Source organism: Mizuhopecten yessoensis, unplaced genomic scaffold, assembly GCF_002113885.1.
Source record: "Mizuhopecten yessoensis strain PY_sf001 unplaced genomic scaffold, ASM211388v2 scaffold11057, whole genome shotgun sequence".
NCBI lineage: Eukaryota > Metazoa > Mollusca > Bivalvia > Pectinida > Pectinidae > Mizuhopecten > Mizuhopecten yessoensis.
Genome location: NW_018408857.1, coordinates 414,243 through 433,920, shown reverse-complemented (window position 1 = coordinate 433,920; position 19,678 = coordinate 414,243). Strand labels below are relative to the sequence as shown.

The following is a 19,678-nucleotide window of genomic DNA, read 5'->3' as shown; positions in this document are numbered from 1 at the left end:
TTGATGGGACAAATGTTGGCTTTCACGCTTATGTTAAGATTAAACTTGATATATTTGTTAAATATTAGAATATTAATCATATGATTAATCATTAGTGATTTAATTTTAGAATAAAAGATTAAGTAATTTCTGCAAAGTAGAGTTCTACCCGGAATGGCCTAGACTCGAGCTATTTTGAAAATCTCTACTCAAATAACTTTGAGTCCCAAGTAACTTAACTCTTATCTAGGTTTCAGGATTCATAGAAATCATTCATTCAGAGGTCTGTTGTTAGAGGAGGATCTTGTGCATTTGGTGGAATTGAACCACCACTGACTCCAGAGATTCAGTTTACCAGTAATGCTCTGTACAGATCAACCCTCCTAAATCTAAAGCTTGATAAACATATCATTAGAGGCATATTACCAACACCCGATCACCTCACCAACCCCATTAAATAATATTTTTATTAATCACCCCCAATAAAAATTTGAATAATTTTATTTTTGTCCTGTGACCAGTGAGTGCATGTCAATTTATTTTAATGTACATTGTATTTATTTTTTTACTAAAAATGAATATATAACCTAATTAATACAACTTTTTAAAAAGGTTGTATGTATAATAGGTATTTTTATTTGTGACATATCATTGAAAAGATTTTGTAGCACAATTTAATGTTGACATCAATGCAAGTCACTACATTACATGTGGCTAGATTTGAATGATGCAAGGGGAGATAATAATTATCAGACATGTATGGCAGATTAATTTTCTGGATAGTTATATCAGAAATGACAAGAAGCACTTGATGTATGGTTGTTGCAGACAGTGAAGTAATTATTATAAGATGCAACTCGAGAATGAAACTTATATGAATTCTTATAAATTGCTGCATTAATTAAAAAAAAAAATCTACTTGAAAATTACAAATGATGGCGCACGTTATACCTGTTTTTAACAATATTTATTTTCTGGCATCCCTAGGAATAGAATTAACATCAACATCAAATGCTGCGACAAATTTTGTCTAGAGTACAAGTGAATTATGTCTCCCGGGGTGTTTTTTTTAACAGTTTGACTAAATTTTGTAACACTTGACTTAAATTTTCACGGGAAAATATTTCAATAGCTTGTTGCATAACTGTGAGATTTTATTGACACAAATATTTATCCAATTTATATTTATTCCTTAAATATTGATCAATGCAATTTTTATATTGTCCCAAATCTCCAAAGTAACCTAGAAAACTATTTGTAATTGTTAAATAAATTCCTCAAACTGGCAATTTAAGTAAGTATTGAATATGCATATATGTAGTTATCATGTTTTGGGGTTTTAGTGTCTGATATATACTAATAAGAAATTTTGAGAAAATTATGCAGTAGTTATAAATATATAAAACAACAAATGCAATGAAATACTGAATATGAAATTTTGGAAAATATATCAAAATTTTAGTTTGCAGAAACCACCCATATTCTGCTGCAATAATTGACCACAACACTGCTGTAAGTAACAAAATCTAGAATCTAACTAGTACTACAAGCAACAGATTAGAGAAATCATTTGTTCTTTGCTGTAGAACAAAGGTTTGCTGCATTGTGTGTGAAGGAATCAGAATGACAATGAATAGCCTTAACCTCTAAAGAAAGAATGTTGCTTTTTATTTTACTGAATTGTACTAGGTTTTCAAAAAAGTAGAAATACTGAAGCTATGATATGGAGACAATCAAACCAATAAGATTTTGGAAGACTAACTCCTTGAATGACCTTGACCATTGACAGAATGTTACAAGAAAGTGTAGCTGTCTACTAAAACGGTGAGAAACAGTCATGAAGTAAAACTTAATTGATAGTACAACAGACAAGTATTATTCTCTTATGACCCTGTCTGAACTACCTTGAAGGACTGTGTCTGAACTACTTACGTCAACCTTAACAGCTAATGATTATCCTGTCTGAACTACCTATGATTACCATGCTTGAACTACCTATGATTACCATGCTTGAACTACTTATGATTACCATGTTTGAACTACTTATGATTACCATGTTTGAACTACTTATGATGACCCTGTCTGAACTACTTATGATTATCTTGTCTGAACTACTTATGATGACTCTGTCTGAACTACTTATGATTACCTGTCTGAACTACTTATGATGACCCTGTCTGAACTACTTATGATTACCCTGTCTGAACTACTTATGATGACTCTGTCTGGACTACTTGTGATGACCCTGTCTGAACTACTTATGGTGACTCTGTCTGAACTACTTATGATTACCTGTCTGAACTACTTATGATTACTCTGTCTAAACTACTTATGATTATCCTGTCTAAACTACTTCTGATTATCCTGTCTGAACTACTTATGATGACCCTGTCTAAACTACTTATGGTGACCCTGTCTGGACTACTTGTGATGACCCTGTCTGAACTACTTAAGATGGCCCTGTCTGAACTACTTATGATTACCCTGTCTGGACTACTTATGATTATCCTGTCTAAACTACTTATGATTATCCTGTCTGAACTACTTATGATTAACTGTCTGAACTACCGATCGTGACCCTGTCTGGACGACTTGGGATGGCCCTGTCTGAACTACCTACGATGGCCCTGTCTGAACTACTTAAGATGGCCCTTTCTGAACTACTTATGACGACCCTGTCTAAACTCCTTATGATTACCTGTCTGAACTACCTATGGTGACCCTGTCTAGACTACTTATGATTACCTGTCTGAACTACTTAAGATGGCCCTTTCTGAACTACTTATGATGACCCTGTCTAAACGACTTATGGTGACCCTGGCTGGACTACTTGTGATGACCCGGTCTGAACTACTTATGGTGACCCTGTCTGGACGACTTGGGATGGCCCTGTCTGAACTACCTATGGTGACCCTGTCTAGACTACTTATGATTATCATGTCTGAACTACTTATGACGACCCTGTCTAAACTCCTTATGATTACCTGTCTGAACTACCTATGGTGACCCTGTCGGGACTACTTGTGATGACCCGGTCTGAACTACTTATGATACCCTGTCTGGACTACTCATGATTATCCTGTCTATACTACTTATGATTATCATGTCTGAACTACTTATGGTGAGCCTGTCTGGACTACTCATGATTATCCTGTCTAAACTATTTATGATTATCCTGTCTTAACTACTTATGATTACCCTGTCTAAACTACTTATGGTGACCCTGTCTGGACTACTTGTGATGACCTGTTCTGAACTACTTATGATTACCTGTCTGAACTACCTATGGTGACCCTGTCTGGACTACTTGTAATCACCTGATCTGAACTACCATACTTGTGATGACCTGTGGGGAGTGTTGCATGTAAAGCATCATACATTATCAGTTGTGCTGTATAACAATGACAAGTTTTATCATAGCCTTTTAACAGTCACGATCAGATCCATTGCTGTCTATGATACAAGTGTGATATTTGCTGCCGTTAAAAAAGAAGTGCAATTGCTACTGTACTTGTTGTCAGTGATGTTTTATTGGGGAAAAGAAAGACATGCTTTTTGGAAGATTTTGCAGCTAACATTTTCTATTATGTTATTTGGTTTTGCTTTTGTGTGTGTGCGGAGGCCAGGGGGAGGGGTCAGCATGTTGTGCCTTTATTCATGAACATATATCTTTATACAGCTAATGTAAATAGATCAAATTAACCAGATCAATGTTACAGCTTAAGTTGCCAAATTCATCCAATCAGTGGACAGCACTAGCGTTGATGTGTTATTGAGTTCTGAGGCTGTGACAAAAGACTACCATTGTGTCATTGGGCTTTGTATAGGGGTATATACCAGTCCTACACCTTGTACTGTCAGTATTGTGAGAGCTGATGCTTCCCTTAAAAACACTTTTATCATATAAGTGATAGTTCAGATGTATCCAATGAGCCTTTCAATGCTAGTATTGGTGTACCCTTTCAAAATTGGTGTCGACTGATTACAGTTTTTTGGTATGAAATTCTTACAGAAAGGAAATTTAAACCACTGGAAATCCAACATACCCGACCCTCCGACATTTGTTTCACAAAACTCCCAAGACCCCAGTTATAAACGTGTGTTTCACTCACATGTATCAGCCCACACACCCAACCCCCTATCCAAAATATGGAAGTCATTTCTAGATAACACCACCCACTGAGGAGAGCTATATATATGAAATCCATATATAGAGCACATTCAGAAAATCTTGACATAAATGCCATTACACTCAATAATTGAAATAAATATTTCCACAGAGTGCACTGAATATTTCATTGTAATCTAGAAACCAACCCTACCCCTGGAATCTAACCTATCAATAAAACTCTTTGAATGCGTTTAAATGTCCATTAATTAAGACCTCTTTTGAAATCCAAGAAACCTTAGTATATTGTCTTGTGCAAATAAAGATATTATCTATTCAGCTCCCTTGAAATCTATCATATACACAATGAGTCACAAAAGGAACTAAAAGTACCAAATTTAAAGAACCTGTCTAGAATTTCGGAATCTTCTGGAAATCTGCTAAGTGGTCCTGGAAATCTGACATCCAGTTAACTTACTCTCTAAATATCTACAAACCTTATAACCATTTACAACCCTCTAAACTCTTACAGAATTGGATAAGCCATCAACTTGGTGCCCTCTGAAAATGATATTGCCACTGAACATGGGCCCTCTTTTGAAATCCAATACATCGCAATAAAGTACCCTTATAATTTCATATAACCAAATGAGCCTTCTCTTAAAACATACAGCCTGGAAATTAAACATATATACCAGTACCCATTTAGTATCCCTTTGAAATCCAATTTGTAAACAACATAATGAACATATATAGTTTCAAATACAAGAAAACCAAGAATCCCTTCATGAAACCCAATACCAAGTATATGCTTCAAATCCCTTTTAAATAATAGTGTATTCTCAACTTCTGGGAAACTAATGAGCATCTCCCACAAATCTGACAGCCAGCAACTCCCTCTGCCATTGCAATTAAATACATTGCAATCTACAGATCTCTTCGCATTCTGGTCACAGGGAATTTATCAATCAGACCTGTCCATTCAGATCATAAGTAAATCACTTGGAATTGATAATTCAGCCGAACAAGGATATGAATCAGAGTTGTCCAATAAGTTCTTGAGAAAATCAATCGGGCCTATTCATTCAGCCAAACACGGGATCAACTGAATCTGTTTATTTATAATTTAGCCTTTTAAGAATTTGACGGCTTGCTAGGAAATCAACCAGGCTGTACGTCAATTCAGCCCTTAAAGAAAATAATATGACCTCTCAATTCAGCCCTATAAGGAAATCAACCAGACCTGTCAATTCCACTCTAAAAGAAAATAATCTGACTTGTCAATTCATAATCAATCAAACCTGTCCATTTAGCTAATATGGAAATATGAAACCTGTCTATTCAGTTCTATACAAGCAATCAATTGGACTTGTCTAGTCAGACCATCAAATACACCATCAAGAAAACAATAAGACCTGTCAATTCATGTATAACATCACTTGTCAATTAAAGCCTTATAAGGATATGAATCTAACCTGTCTATTCAGCTCTTGAGAAAATGATTCAGACCTGTCAATTTCACCCATTAGGACATCAACGAGACCTGTTCATCAAGCCCGAAACCAATCAATCAAATCTGTTAATTCAGCCTATAACAGAACACCACCAATGGTGAAGGGCTAGTGATTGTAGACTGTCTGTCGCCTTAACCACTTGGCCACCGCAACTGTCAAGATAAAGCCCCTTAACAACATCAGGACATTCCATCCAGCACCCTCTAGAATTCAGAGCTTTTTGATAAATGCAATGCAGTCTACAGAAATTCGTCCTATTGCCCATGTTCTGGTACTGAGCCTTTTCTGCAACTTCGACAAATGGATGGGGTGACATCAGGGAATCTGGCATAGGTAGTACTTTTTGGAAATTGACATGCATCAAGCTCCCTGAGAAATCTCAATCTGCCTCGAAGCCCTATTAACTTATTTTGGAAATAAGACATACTCCTGGAATTTGTTCATGAATTCATTATACAAAATGAGCTTGCCAACTCATTAAAGGAGACCCTCTAAATCATCATTGAACCCTCTTGCAAATCACATGAGCCCTTCTAATTAACCAAATAAGCATATCTGACATACCAATGAGCCCCTATAACTTGACCCCTTGACTGACCAAATGAACCCCCTCAACATTCCAACTGAGTCCCTGGCTATTACACCAAATGAACCCTTATAACATACCATGTTGGCCTCTAATATACCAACGGAGTCCCTATAGAACGTCAAATGAACCCTTATAACATACCGTGTTGGCCTCTAATATACCAACGGAGTCCCTATATAACGTCAAATGAACCCTTATAACATATCATGTGGGCCTCTAACATGCCAACAGCCCCTAACTATTGCACCAAATGAACCCTCTTAACACACCAAAAGGGGCCAATCTAAAATACCAACTGAGCATATATTATAATACCAAATGAGCTCTACAATACAAAGTGGAGCCCCTTTTACATCACCTAAAATATACCAAACTGGCTTCTCTATCAAACTGATTGCGCTCCTCTACAACACCAAATCAAGCCCCTCTTTAACTCCAAATTGAGACCTTTTATCATACTAATAATGCTCCTCCAACAAAACATATGTGCCTCTCTTACAATGGACAAGTCCTAGTATACCAAATGAGCTCCTGTTACAAACCAATGAGCCTTTCTATAACACCAAACACGACCATCTAATAAGACCAGTGAGCCCTCTCACATATTAAATGAGCCCTTCTTATATACCAAATTAGCTGATCTGACATATCAATGAGCCCCTTTAAAATATCCACTTGACCAAAGGAACCCTCTCCAACTCTAACATACTAATAAAGTTCCCCAAACCAAATGAGCCCCTCTAACACTGAATGAGTCCTTCCAGCATACCCAATGAGCTCCTTAAATACACTAAATGAGCATGGCTATTACACCAATTTCACCCCTCAGACATGCAAGCTCCTCCGACAAACCAATGAACCCCTTCTACACCAATTGAGTCCTAACATACCAAATGAACCCCTTTAACATACCAATGAACCCTTCCAACATATGGTATATGCCTCCAACATACCAAATGAGCCCCTGACTATTGCACCAAATGAACCCCTCTAACTTACTGTAAGTGCCTCTAACATACCAACTGAGCCCTCAACTATTACACCAAAGGAATCTCTCTATCATACCAACTGAGCCCCTATATAATGCCAAATGAATCCCTCTAACATACCATGAAGGCTTCTAACATACCAACGGAGCCCACGACTATTACACCAAATAAACCCCTTTCTCATACCAAAAGGGCCACTCTAAACATACCAACTGATGAGCATATATTATAAAACTCAATGAGCTCTACAATACAAAGTGGAGCCCCTTTTATATCACCTAAAATATACTTAATGAGCCCCTATAACATACCAAGTTGGCTTTTCTATAAAACTAATTGTGCTCCTCTACAACACCAAATCAAGTCCCTCTAGCATACCAACTGAGCCCCTATGTAATGCCAAATGAATTCCTCTAACATAGCATGAGGGCTTCTAACACACCAACCGAGCCCTCGGCTATTACACCAACTGAGCCCCCTCTAACACAACAACTGAGCCCCTATGTAATGCCAAATGAATCCTTCTAACATACCATGAGGACTTCTAACATACCAACCGAGCCCTCGGCTATTACACCAACTGAGCCCCCTCTAACATACCAACTGGGCCCCTATGTAATGCCAAATGAATCCCTCTAACATACCATGAGGGCCTCTGACATACCAAGCAAGCCCACAACTATTACACCAAATAAATGAGCTCTACAACACCAAAGTCGAGCCCCTTTTACATCATCTAAAATACACTTAATGAACCCCTCTAACATACCAACTGAGCCCCTCTTTAACACCAAATTGAGACCTTTTATCATACTAATAAAGCTCCTCCAACAAATCAGATGTGCCCCTCTTACACTATACCAGTCTTTCCAGCATACCAAACGAGCTCCTGTATAACACCAAATGAGCCCCTCCTAAACCAATCTAGTCCTTTTAGCATACCAAATGAACACCTTTTACATACCTTATTAGCCCTCACTAAAACACAAAATGATCACTTTTAACAAACCAAATAAGCCCCTCTAATATGACAAATGAACCCCTGATTTAATATTTCTGTTGATTATCACTAAACTGAAGCCCCACATATACCCTTTATAAATTGGAAACCTGTACATATCAACCTAACTTCAAATGTTGGGTCTCACACATAACTGTCAGCTATTTGTACATATAAAAGCCCGACATATTAAAACCTAAAACAAACCCTGTGTCAACTAATGTTAACACCAAATTTCACTGCAATGAAGCCCCACATCAACGTCTAAACCAAACCATCTATATACTAGCGCTGGACACCTGCATAAACCAGATCTTCAACATCTTGTCCTGATGTTGGCTTCCAAAACCTGTATATACTGGACACCTGCATAAACCAGACCTTCAATATCTTGTTCCGATGTTGGCTTTCACTGAACTCCAGCCCCACATATAATTCTAGATCAAAACCTGTAAATACTGGACACCTGCATATACCAGACTTTCAATATCTTGTCCTGATGTTGGCTTTCACTGAACTAGAGCCCTACATATCATTCTAGATCAAAACCTGTAAATACTGGACACCTGCATCTACCAGACTTTCAATATCTTGTCCTGATGTTGGCTTTCGCTGAACTAGAGCCCCACATATCACTCTAGATCAAAACCTGTATATACTGGACAACTGCATAAACCAGACCTTCAACATCTTGTCTCGATGTTGGCTTCCAAAACCTGTATATACTGGACACCTGCATATACCAGACTTTCAATATCTTGGCCTGATGTTGGCTTTCACTGATCTAGAGCCCTACATATCATTCTAGATCAAAACCTGTATATACTGGACACCTGCATAATCCAGACCTTCAATATCTTGTCCTGATGTTGGCTTTCACTGAACTAGAGCCCCACATATCATTCTAGATCAAAACCTGTATATACTGGACACCTGCATAAACCAGACCTTCAACATCTTGTCTCGATGTTGGCTTCAAAAACCTGTATATACTGGACACCTGCATAAACCAGACTTTCAACATCATGTCCCACAGAAATAAACACATCAATGAAATCCTACAATATCGGGTCCCACTGCAGACTATCAATGTACGGAAGAACCACAAAACAAGATCTAAACCAAAATCTGTGCAAAACAGACACCTGCATAAACCAGACTAAAACGTCAGGTCCCACAGAAGTCCATTTACTGCACTAAGTTCAACATAGCAATGTCGTAACAGAAACCTTCAACAAGAACCTATTGTGGACTTTGACTGCACTGAAATCCCATTTATCAAATTGTACCTGAAACCTGCTTCAACTAGACCATCAACATCTGAGGTCCAACTATCATCAGTTTGTAGTTTGACCTGATCAATCAAGTCTAGTCAGGACACTTGTATTAGATTTAAGTTCACTAGTCAAGGCTAAGCCCTCCTATAATATTTCTGTTGTAAAAGGATTAATCAGCTGGCATTCCATCTAAGCCGAAACTGTAAAATGTGGACATTTAATAATTACAAACCAGACCTCCACAATATAACAAGTCAATGTTTATACATAATACCCAATTTCAGACCTCTTCAATTGTTAATTTTCATGCCTATGTTAACTAACCTATGTATATATATTAACTAACCTACAAGGCTATAATCCTAACTTCAGCTGTGAGATAAAATATGCCTGTTCTGTGGTTTTAGAAACTTCAATGTACAATATTCAGATCAATAACTAAGAAATTAAAGGACTTATGAAATGTCCTTAAGGACTTACCTTCCTATTGCCATAGCAACCTCATGGACTGGGTCAATCTTCTGTTTCTTCATCAGGTGACTTTCCTCAGTTTAACATGCATATTCATTCGAACTCTAGCTAAATTATTATAATCATGCAGATCAATTTTTTTTTTAATTCTTGTTTTTCCATTTACTTTTTATCTGGAATTTCCTCAAACAACTTCAAGATTTAAAAGGTTTTTGTCATTTCTTGAAAATATTATTTCTATGAAATCTTAGAAATATATTTTTGCAAGAGGACATTTTGCAGGAAAGACAAGAAGTTGATCTGCATAACTACTGATCTAGAGTTTGAACGTGTTGCATTTCAGTACACCAAGGAATGCTCAAATGTACAGAATTGTTGTATCTGCAGATACATTAAGTCTCTATAATTGAAAAGAAATGTTAACTCTATTTTTTGAAACATTTTGCTTTAGAATTTTTTTCTTGTAATTTATTATTTGAGCATTCTTGGTTTCAAGAACCAATTTGCAGTTGCAATTGATAATAATCATGCTGTTCTTCAATGGAATAAAATTGTTCCTTTGAAATATCAGTGTAACTGTGACAGAATGATTTGCATTATGTGTCATGGCATATTGTTCACTGCAATTCTGTATTTTAGAAAATAAACATCTGTATATGACAGGAAAGCTGTTTTTAAACCTTTGAGGCAAGGTCAGATCAGCTGGTCATCAGAAAGCTTTAAGTTTAGTTTTAATTTACAATAAATGTCTTTTTAAAAATTTGAAGTAGAAATTACAATGTGAAATTAATAAACAGGTGCTAAGGGATATTTAATTGCATGTTTGTATATTAATCGGGGCTGCATTTTGAAGACATTTGCAAACTTTGTACTTTGCAGTGCTCTTTAAAACTTAACCCAACCCACCAAACCCCCTTAAAAAAATTGTGATGAATTTTTAAGACTTGAACCTAACGCTAACCTATGAAGACATTTAAATGTTTAACCAACAAACTGTGATGACAACCAAACAAAACACACAAACTATAATGACCTTTACATGACCTCCAAAAGTAAGCCCTCAAAATCTGATGACATAATATGCTCAATCTCCAAAATGAAAATTTAATCTTTACATGTCCTTTTCAAGCTACACCCAAAACTTTTGATGATTTTAAGATGACAGTAAAATTTACGAACTGTGACGACCTTTACCACTTTAACCTATTAACTGTACATGTGATGACCTTTACCAGCTGAACCCAAGAACTGTTATGACCTTTACAAGTTTAACCCCCTAACTGCAATGACCTTTACCAGCTAAACCCAACAACTGTGATGACCTTTACAAGTTTTACCCAAGAACTATTGTGACCTTTACAAGCTTAACCCCCTAACTGTGATGACCTTTACCAGGTAAACCCAACAACTGTGATGACCTTTACAAGTTTAACCCAAGAATTATTGTGACCTTTACAAAAGTGTAACCCCCTTACTGTGATGACCTTTACCAGCTAAACCCAACAACTGTGATGACCTTTACAAGTTTAACCCAAGAACTATTGTGACCTTTACAAGTTTAACCCCCTAACTGTGATGACCTTTACCAGCTAAACCCAACAACTGTGATGACCTTTACAAGTTTAACCCAAGAACTATTATGACCTTTACAAGTTTAACCCCCTAACTATGATGACCTTTACCAGCTTAACCCAACAACTGTGATGACCTTTACAAGTTTAACCCAAGAACTATTGTGACCTTTACAAGTTTAACCTCTGAACTGTAATGACCTTCTCCAGTCCAGTTAAACTCTCTAACTGTGATGACCTTTACAAGTTTAACCTCCTAACTGTAATGACCTTTTCCAGTCCAGTTAAACTCCCTAACTGTGATAACCTTTAAAAGCTAACCAACAAGTTGTAATGACCTTCAAAATATAACACCCAAATTGTGATGACCTTTACAAAACCTTACCAGCTTAACCCTAAACTTTGATACCTTTAAAAGTAAAACAAGAAATCTTTAATTTGTTACCGATATAATGAGGTAACATTTTCCGAGGTAACATTTTCTGAGGTAACATTTTCCGAGGTAACAATTGAATATTGAAATGATTTGTGTCGTAAATGTTTTCGTGATTCTGATCAATAACAGATTAGTTTCAAGAAATTTTACAAGATTTATCTGTTTAGAGTGGAAAGCTGTCATTAAATTCATTTTAACAAAATTGGAAATATGTTTTAGAGAAATGTTGCTTTAAAAGCTAAAACCTTTAACAACATCTATGTACACATGTAAGCCTATCGTCATCGGTAACATGGATAAAAGATCAATAGACATTGCAAGCGAGAATTTACAGATAATTGAGATTTCTCAGAATATATCAACCATATTAATATGTAGGTCTGTTACTTGCTTAATTTAGCTCTGTTACTTGCTTAATTTAGCTGTCTTAACAAGTACTTACTTTTTTCAAATTAGACATTATCCAACTAACATAAGGCAAATCATTCTATCAGTACGAAGATTGCTTGTAGCCAGAATTTGTGTTGGTGTTTTCTTGAAAGTCAACTTGTAGCTGCAAGGTGGGCGACACCTGAGAATTTTTTTTTTACGTAAGGTTACGTTGCCTATGTATAGTGGTGTATGCTTGTCATGTGTTACTGTGTGCTTGTTATTAAAAAAAACCTGATGCTCATATTTGAGCAACAAACCTATATATACACACCATTTGCTTTTCATCATGTTTTCTGAGAAGCTTTGATCCAGATTTCCTTGTCTGCGCCATCTTGGTCCCGTAAGTGTGCGAAGAAGGGTTTTCATTCCAAGGTAAGGGTTATTGGATATATAAAATGTCCGATAAGTGTTTCTTACTGGTAGTAAGTAGTGTCCATTTGTAGAACGTAACATATTTTCAACAAAACACATTGTAAATCCACTTGTGTCCACTGCAGTTCAATATCCGACAAGCTACTTTATCCTGACTGGTAGACTGTCCAATGCTAGCAATGCATTAACAAACATTCACTAGATACAGATTTCTTGACGATTCCCAGCATTCTTTACCACATTTTAACCCAGTTGTTATTCCCTGAGAAAATTTCAGAGACACAGAATTATAACTCAATCCTTAATCCAAAGGTCTCGACCAATGTTCAAGTCAACATCCTTGTGCGACACAATATCGGCATCAAGTTCTTCTGCTCTGTCTTCTTTTTTCATCCTTCTTCTTTCCAATGTAGATCTTCTTTCTTCCAACTTCTTGCTCATATTTTATTGAATATTTACATTTTTTCCAACAAACAATTGAACATTACAACATTGATACATTAAAATATGGCATACAAACAATTTTGATCAACAGAATTTACATGTCAAATGATAATGTTTTGGCAAATTTTTTCATATTGAATTTTAAGGAAACAAATACAGATTGAATAACAAAAAATCCATCCATTCCAGACACCATTTGTAAACTGCATTGAATAATCAAAACATATTCTGTTGATTTTTTTCTTTACAAAGATTTGGGCAAAAGAAATCAAATAACTGTTTTCCCTAAATAAATCTTCTCAATTGATCTTCATCATTTATAGAGTTTATAATTTTCAGATGTTTTTATAATAGTGATAAAACATTTTGCAAGCTCAATATTTAGATTTCGAAAGACTCCCCAACATGAACAGGTATAATCTATTTATTAAAAACACAACCTTTTCACAATGAAATCATTTTTTGTAAAAGCCTGAATTTATTAGGTTTTCTTCATTTAACAAATATAGAAAATCAATAAATGTTTATGCTGGCTTTTGACAAGCTGCTTACATATTTGTGTTATAAAAGGTATAGTGAAAGGAAGAATTTAAATCACCAACAAATAAGCTTAGAGGTACTGGCATCATTATTTAGTAATTTTAGTTCATCCTTTGGAATATTGCATATCATATGATCAAAACATTGTTCTCAGGCTAATTTCAGAAACTATCACCTTATTTTTAAAAAAAATCCAGGATTTTTTATTAAAATAAACTTAAGCTATTATTCATTAATAGCAACATTGACCTTTACCTTTAAGAGATTAAGACTATCAAATGCATTGCGTAAACCAACCTTTTTTGTTTTCAGAGAGAAAATGCTAAATTGTAAAATGAAAACAAAATAAAAGTAATGCAAAAATTGTAGAATGCATCCACAAAATTAAGTTATTTTACGAAGTAAAACATCATCTGATAAAATTAAAATAAATTATTTATCTCATCTGTTTTCATACGTTCGTTCTGTAAAAGGTCGATAAAATTCAAGTTTTTAAGGTAGCAAATCCCACTACTTTTCTACTGAATAGATATCTTCCAATTAAAAGGGTGTTAAATTTGAACAAAGACTATCATGTTGTTTGCCTTTTTCTGGAGTTAGAACATTCTGAAATGATTTCCCCGTTATATTGCTGTAAAGTTTTACTGTAAAAGCGTGACGCCAGTACTAGTATTGCAGTGGACGATAAGCTCTCTACTTTATAGATTGTCTGTAGATCAAATCCCCTGTGGCAGAGATGTTTGCATAAAGAGAAATTATAATATATAAAATAAGTTTTTTTTATATATATCATTTTTTAAAACGAAATGCTTAAAAAACAAGTCGGATAATACCACAATACCAACAATCAAAACCAACCTTTCTATGTTTGAGATGCAACACAGATTACAAACCAATTTTGAACACCTAGCAAATGTCAGTTCAAATAAAAATAAAACATCTGTTGATCATTACAATAAACTTCTGATAAAACAAAAACATCAATCATCTACATATGATTAAAATGTGTAATATATTTTTTAAGGATACATCATACCTTATTCATTATACAAGTGACATTTATCTCCCCTTAAAAACTCCCTTAAATTCCGGAAACCCTGATGATTTTCAAAGTAAAAAAGTTGATTTCACCATTATTAGAATTACTGAACAAATTTCCTCGAGTGGAACTTTTTTTGCTGAATGAAGTTCACATGCATGCATGTCACAGTAAGGGAGCATGTATCCTGTTTTACGAGCAATTTCAGCAAAGTTGTTCTCAAGTTGTGTTAAGATTATACAATTGTAGGCCAGTAATTTGATTTCACATATGACCAAGACTATATTTTTTCAGCAACTCTGAATGTATGCGCCAGGAGGTTGCCTTTTCAGGTTATCATTTTTGCAGATGGTTATACATTTTTAACAAATTTCCTCAACAATTTTCTTTGCGAACAACTTGACCCTTTTACAAAAAAAAATATCATGGTAAGTAACAAAGGGTATATTCATCATTGCCAATTCAGGAATAAGTTCATAATACATATCCTATAAATACATGTATATTTAAGTTTAAAGGTATTTCCAGTTAAGTACAAGGTATATCAATTATTGTTAAAACCTGAAAATCTTAGAAATTTAAGTTATATACCTGTCAATTTTCATTCAATTTTTTAAGATTAGTACTATAGGTATCCGTTTTTAAAATAATGCAATTTAGCCAGAAAAAAAGCTTTAACAATAAATTAATTTGGCAACGATGATTACATTTTGGTTTCAAAAATAATGTTCAAGACTCTTACATATAACACTGTGTAACACGATAGGTTTGCTTTAAAAACAATTAAGACACCTTTACACTTAACGGATCTTACATCTTTTCCTTAAACTGGTTAAAATTTGACAAGTTTTAAAAACAAACGTATCCCAGTACACAATACATTGGCATGAAAATGAATTTAAGAACAAGTACATCATCATTAAGATATACGTTATAGAGGAAGGCAATTATGTTACACGTACTTATAAAATTGGACAACAAAGTACATATGTATCATTGTATTATTATGTGCAATAACATGAGGTTGCTAATGCTAACTACAGACTCATAGTTATGTATGCATTGTAGAAGTTATGTAAACTGTTCTGGAAAACATTCGGATGTCAAAACTATTGCCATATTCAGCTTAAGTTTAAATCATTTTTCATCTGATAATCACCATTTGTTTTCATTTAGAAATAATATAAAATGTTCAACAAAAATAAACTGTTTTTCTTAAAAGAGATAATCAAACATTCTTCATCATGGTGAATTAATGTACAAAAAATTACTTTCATTTGTTTGAACTAGGTTTGGGGCCATATTACAAATTAAGATGAATATGGCATGATTACAAAGACAACAAGGCCGGAATTCAAGGGAAAAGCATTTATTCACCATATCCACAAACAATGATTTGTATAAACGACTTGCAAGTCCAATATACTACATGTTGCACCTGAAACATACAATTGTTAAGTTCCTAGTTATGAGGAACAAAATTTTCAAACTTTTAGAATAGTTCACCATTTTTTTTTTTAAGAATTGTAGAAAAGAAAACAATTCTATAGCTTTGATGGAAAAGACAGCACCATACAACCAAATTTAAAATCTTGAAATTTCATGAATGTTACAACATAACATATGCTGACATTCTCAAATGCCAGTTTTTTTTCTAGTACAATGCCATGTGAATCAGTAACTTAAAACTTGTAACAGATTGCATGATCAAGTGACATGTGAATTATACATCAAGTCAAATACTGAGATTTGAAACAAGAATAGTATTAAAATTAATCTTCTCTTGTACACCTTCTATACATTAGCTTAAATTCACAAGGTGTTCAATTAATCAACAAGTTTCGCAAAAGATTGATACATGTACCTGTGCTTTTTGAAAAATATGATGAAGTGCTATGTTCAATATGTAACATTATCTTATTTTAAATATTTTACGGAAGAAAAACATATTTTTTTTTAAGACAATATGATACCACGAATATAACATTCTGAGCATGTCGGACACATGATACAATCCTGTGTATATATTTTTTACAATTTTTAGCAGAACAAGACATGTACTACAGTTCATCACTGTACACAGTATCAAGCTTCACTTTCGCTTTATATTCACAAGTCCAGATTTTCAGAAAAAAACCTGCGGTGACAACCAGCAATAATAATGCTTCTGTAGACATATCTTCACTGCAGCCATCAAATTATTTTTCTGACCTCCCAAAAGTGTTTCCTCAACAGCTCATCGGAGGTGACAAACTTCAGAAAGTCTGGCAAGTGAAAACATCCACATAGAAACTGATGAAAATGTTACTCTAAAATCTGTCGATCACCAACGCATTCCTTTCTCAAAAAGATTCGCCACAATCATTGATTTGTATGCAAATACGAATACGGAATAGTCCTTCGACATTGGTAAAGCTGCAGACTTCTGGTCTGCGGCCCAAAAAATCTCCCATAAATCCATAAAATTAGAGGTCCAAGGGAGAAAAGGATTAATTATATATATTTACAGCAAATTTTACACAGTTCTATAGAAGACATGTATACAAAACAATAAAATATATTATCATTACCATATGCAAGTTTCAAAATGATAATGACAGCATCCACAATGAAAAGATATTTGAGATTTCAATAAGTTGCATAATTGTAATTGTCAAGTTATGATTTTTATCAAGAATTATAGTCTTACCAGCACAAGGATTTGATGGTTAGAAATTTGTTGGAAAAAATCTTAATGGCAGTTCCTATTGAAAATGGCAAATTAAAGAAAACAATAAATGAATTATACATAACTTAATATATTGTACTACTACACACAAAGAAAAATGACTGCATGTATCTACTTATATACAGTGTCCGATTCCTACTACTTAACTATCAAATAAAAAAGCAAAAGTCTTGACATTTGATGCCTAAAATAGTATTTCTTTTATAAAGCAGAGAACTTAAATTAAAATTTCTAAAAAATTCCTACAATCAAAGCACTTACTATTGGATAACTTATCTATAAAAAAAACCTTATTATTTATGACATGTTAGAAGGTATTTTCTATTAACTGAAATGTAAACACCTTTCAATATTCTTGAATAATGATTCTGCAAGCATTACTGTGAAAGTCATCTGCAAAAATATTCTGTCAAATTCAACATCTGAAAAAATATTCTTATAAATTAAACATTTCACTACATCTACCAACAAATAAAACTGCCATGAAAAACAAACTGAACATAATTATGCATTGTATCTTGACAGTTTACCAGTTTCCTCTACCAGGCGGGAATGTGCCTCTTTGGCCCCCAGGATTCATTCGGTGTCCCCCGGAGTTGGGAGCTCCTGGGTTGACAGGCCCTTGTCCAAGAAGTGATGGGGTCGTCGCTGGCTTATTCTTCAGTATGCTTCTAGGTAAGCCTCCCTGTGGTCTCCCATCACCGTAGCCAGATATACCAAGTGACATCAGCGGCTTGGGTCCGGAAGATTGTGTCACTCCTGTGTTAGCCTGGCTCTGACCTTGACTCGAGAGTGTTCCAAATGCAGCACTAGCCGATGCTCCCCCCGATATAGATGTCTGGCCATGCATTGAATATCCTCCTTGACTGTACGTGTCGGTACTACCACGGGAATCGTCAGATCCATAACCACTATACTGTTTCTGCAGTCCAGTCGACGTTGTAGACGGGAAGTTAGGCGTAGTAGGTGTTCTCACCTTTGATCCCTGTGGTCTGTAAGAGTCTACAAGACCCTGATCAGGCAGATGTTGAGAAGACACACCTGAAGCAGTGCTGCTGATTGGGAAATTTCTGACTCCGTAGTTTTGATCACTTGAGTCAGAATGATAGTATCCGTCAGACTGAGAGGTGTAGGGGTCGGATCCTCTATTGCCCAGTTCATTGCCTCCGACGGCCACCCTGAGGCCCTGCTGGGACAGGAGTTGCGCCAGGGCAGCTTTAACTCCAGCATTACTGCTGCTTCCCTCCTGGTCTCCCATGGCAGCTAGCTGTGGCTGGGCTGGGACTCCGTAAGCTGGCGCAGGGTAGGGGTCCTGAACACTTTCCATGGGATATCCATACTGGTCCATGGCCTGGCTATCCCCTGCCTGGTGGTAGTCTGGGTAGCTTCTGTCCATTACTGCACTAGCATACGTTTGAGGTGCTTGATCACCTCCACTCTGGCCAAGCCCTGGCAAGGGGTCGGGAACTTTACCCTCTTCAGCTACCTCGTCTGAATTTTCCTTGGTGACATGCTTAGCCATGCTTGCTGCTAACATGAGCTGTTTGCCAAGGTTGTCCATGAGCTGCATGGTCTGGTCATCTAACTTCATATTCATGTTTTTGGCCACCGTGTCAACAGACAGCCCCTGCTGCAGCATAGAGACCATCTTTGTGAGCTGGCTCTGTTGGTCCACTGTGGCAACAGAGCTACCTCCCCTACCCTCAATCTCATCACTGTCACGGGTCTGTACTTTGTGGTGACTCCCATGACTATCAGAATTACTATCACCATCCTTAAGGTTCTTGTCTGCAACTATGTCTATTCCCGGAATTGGAACAACATTCTTTCTGGAGGATGATGAAGACGATGACATTGAAGCAGATGAATGTCCAGCCAAGTGTGATGCGACTGAATGAGACGAATTTGAACTGTTTGAACTCTTGGTTACAGCTTTTATTGATACACTTTCTGCTGAAGATGATTTTGACGTATCAGTGTGTCCCTTCCCAGTAGATGACCCAGGTTTGTAGGCACTCTGAGTCATACTTTGCTTTTGTGGCGTGATATTTTTTGACCCGGTCTCCAATTCTTTTAATTTTGCTTCTTTTATGCTTTTCTTTCTATTTTTGCACCACATTTCATGACAATCTTGGTCCTTAGGCAAGCTGAAATGACAAATGACCATGATGTTTAATTTGCAAATTGTT

At 35.7% G+C, this 19,678-nt stretch overlaps 1 protein-coding gene across 1 annotated transcript in view; it reads right to left on the bottom strand.

The window, feature by feature from the left end:
- Positions 1 to 16,114: 16,114 nt before the first annotated feature.
- The window catches only part of LOC110465128 (cyclin-dependent kinase 12-like), a 22,880-nt gene continuing 19,316 nt past the window's right edge, over positions 16,115 to 19,678 (bottom strand). The window contains exon 10 of the mRNA XM_021520729.1: positions 16,115 to 19,636. Within this exon, the coding sequence (XP_021376404.1) occupies positions 18,016 to 19,636 (1,621 nt within the window). The 3' untranslated portion in view covers positions 16,115 to 18,015. The remainder of the gene's footprint in view (positions 19,637 to 19,678) is intronic.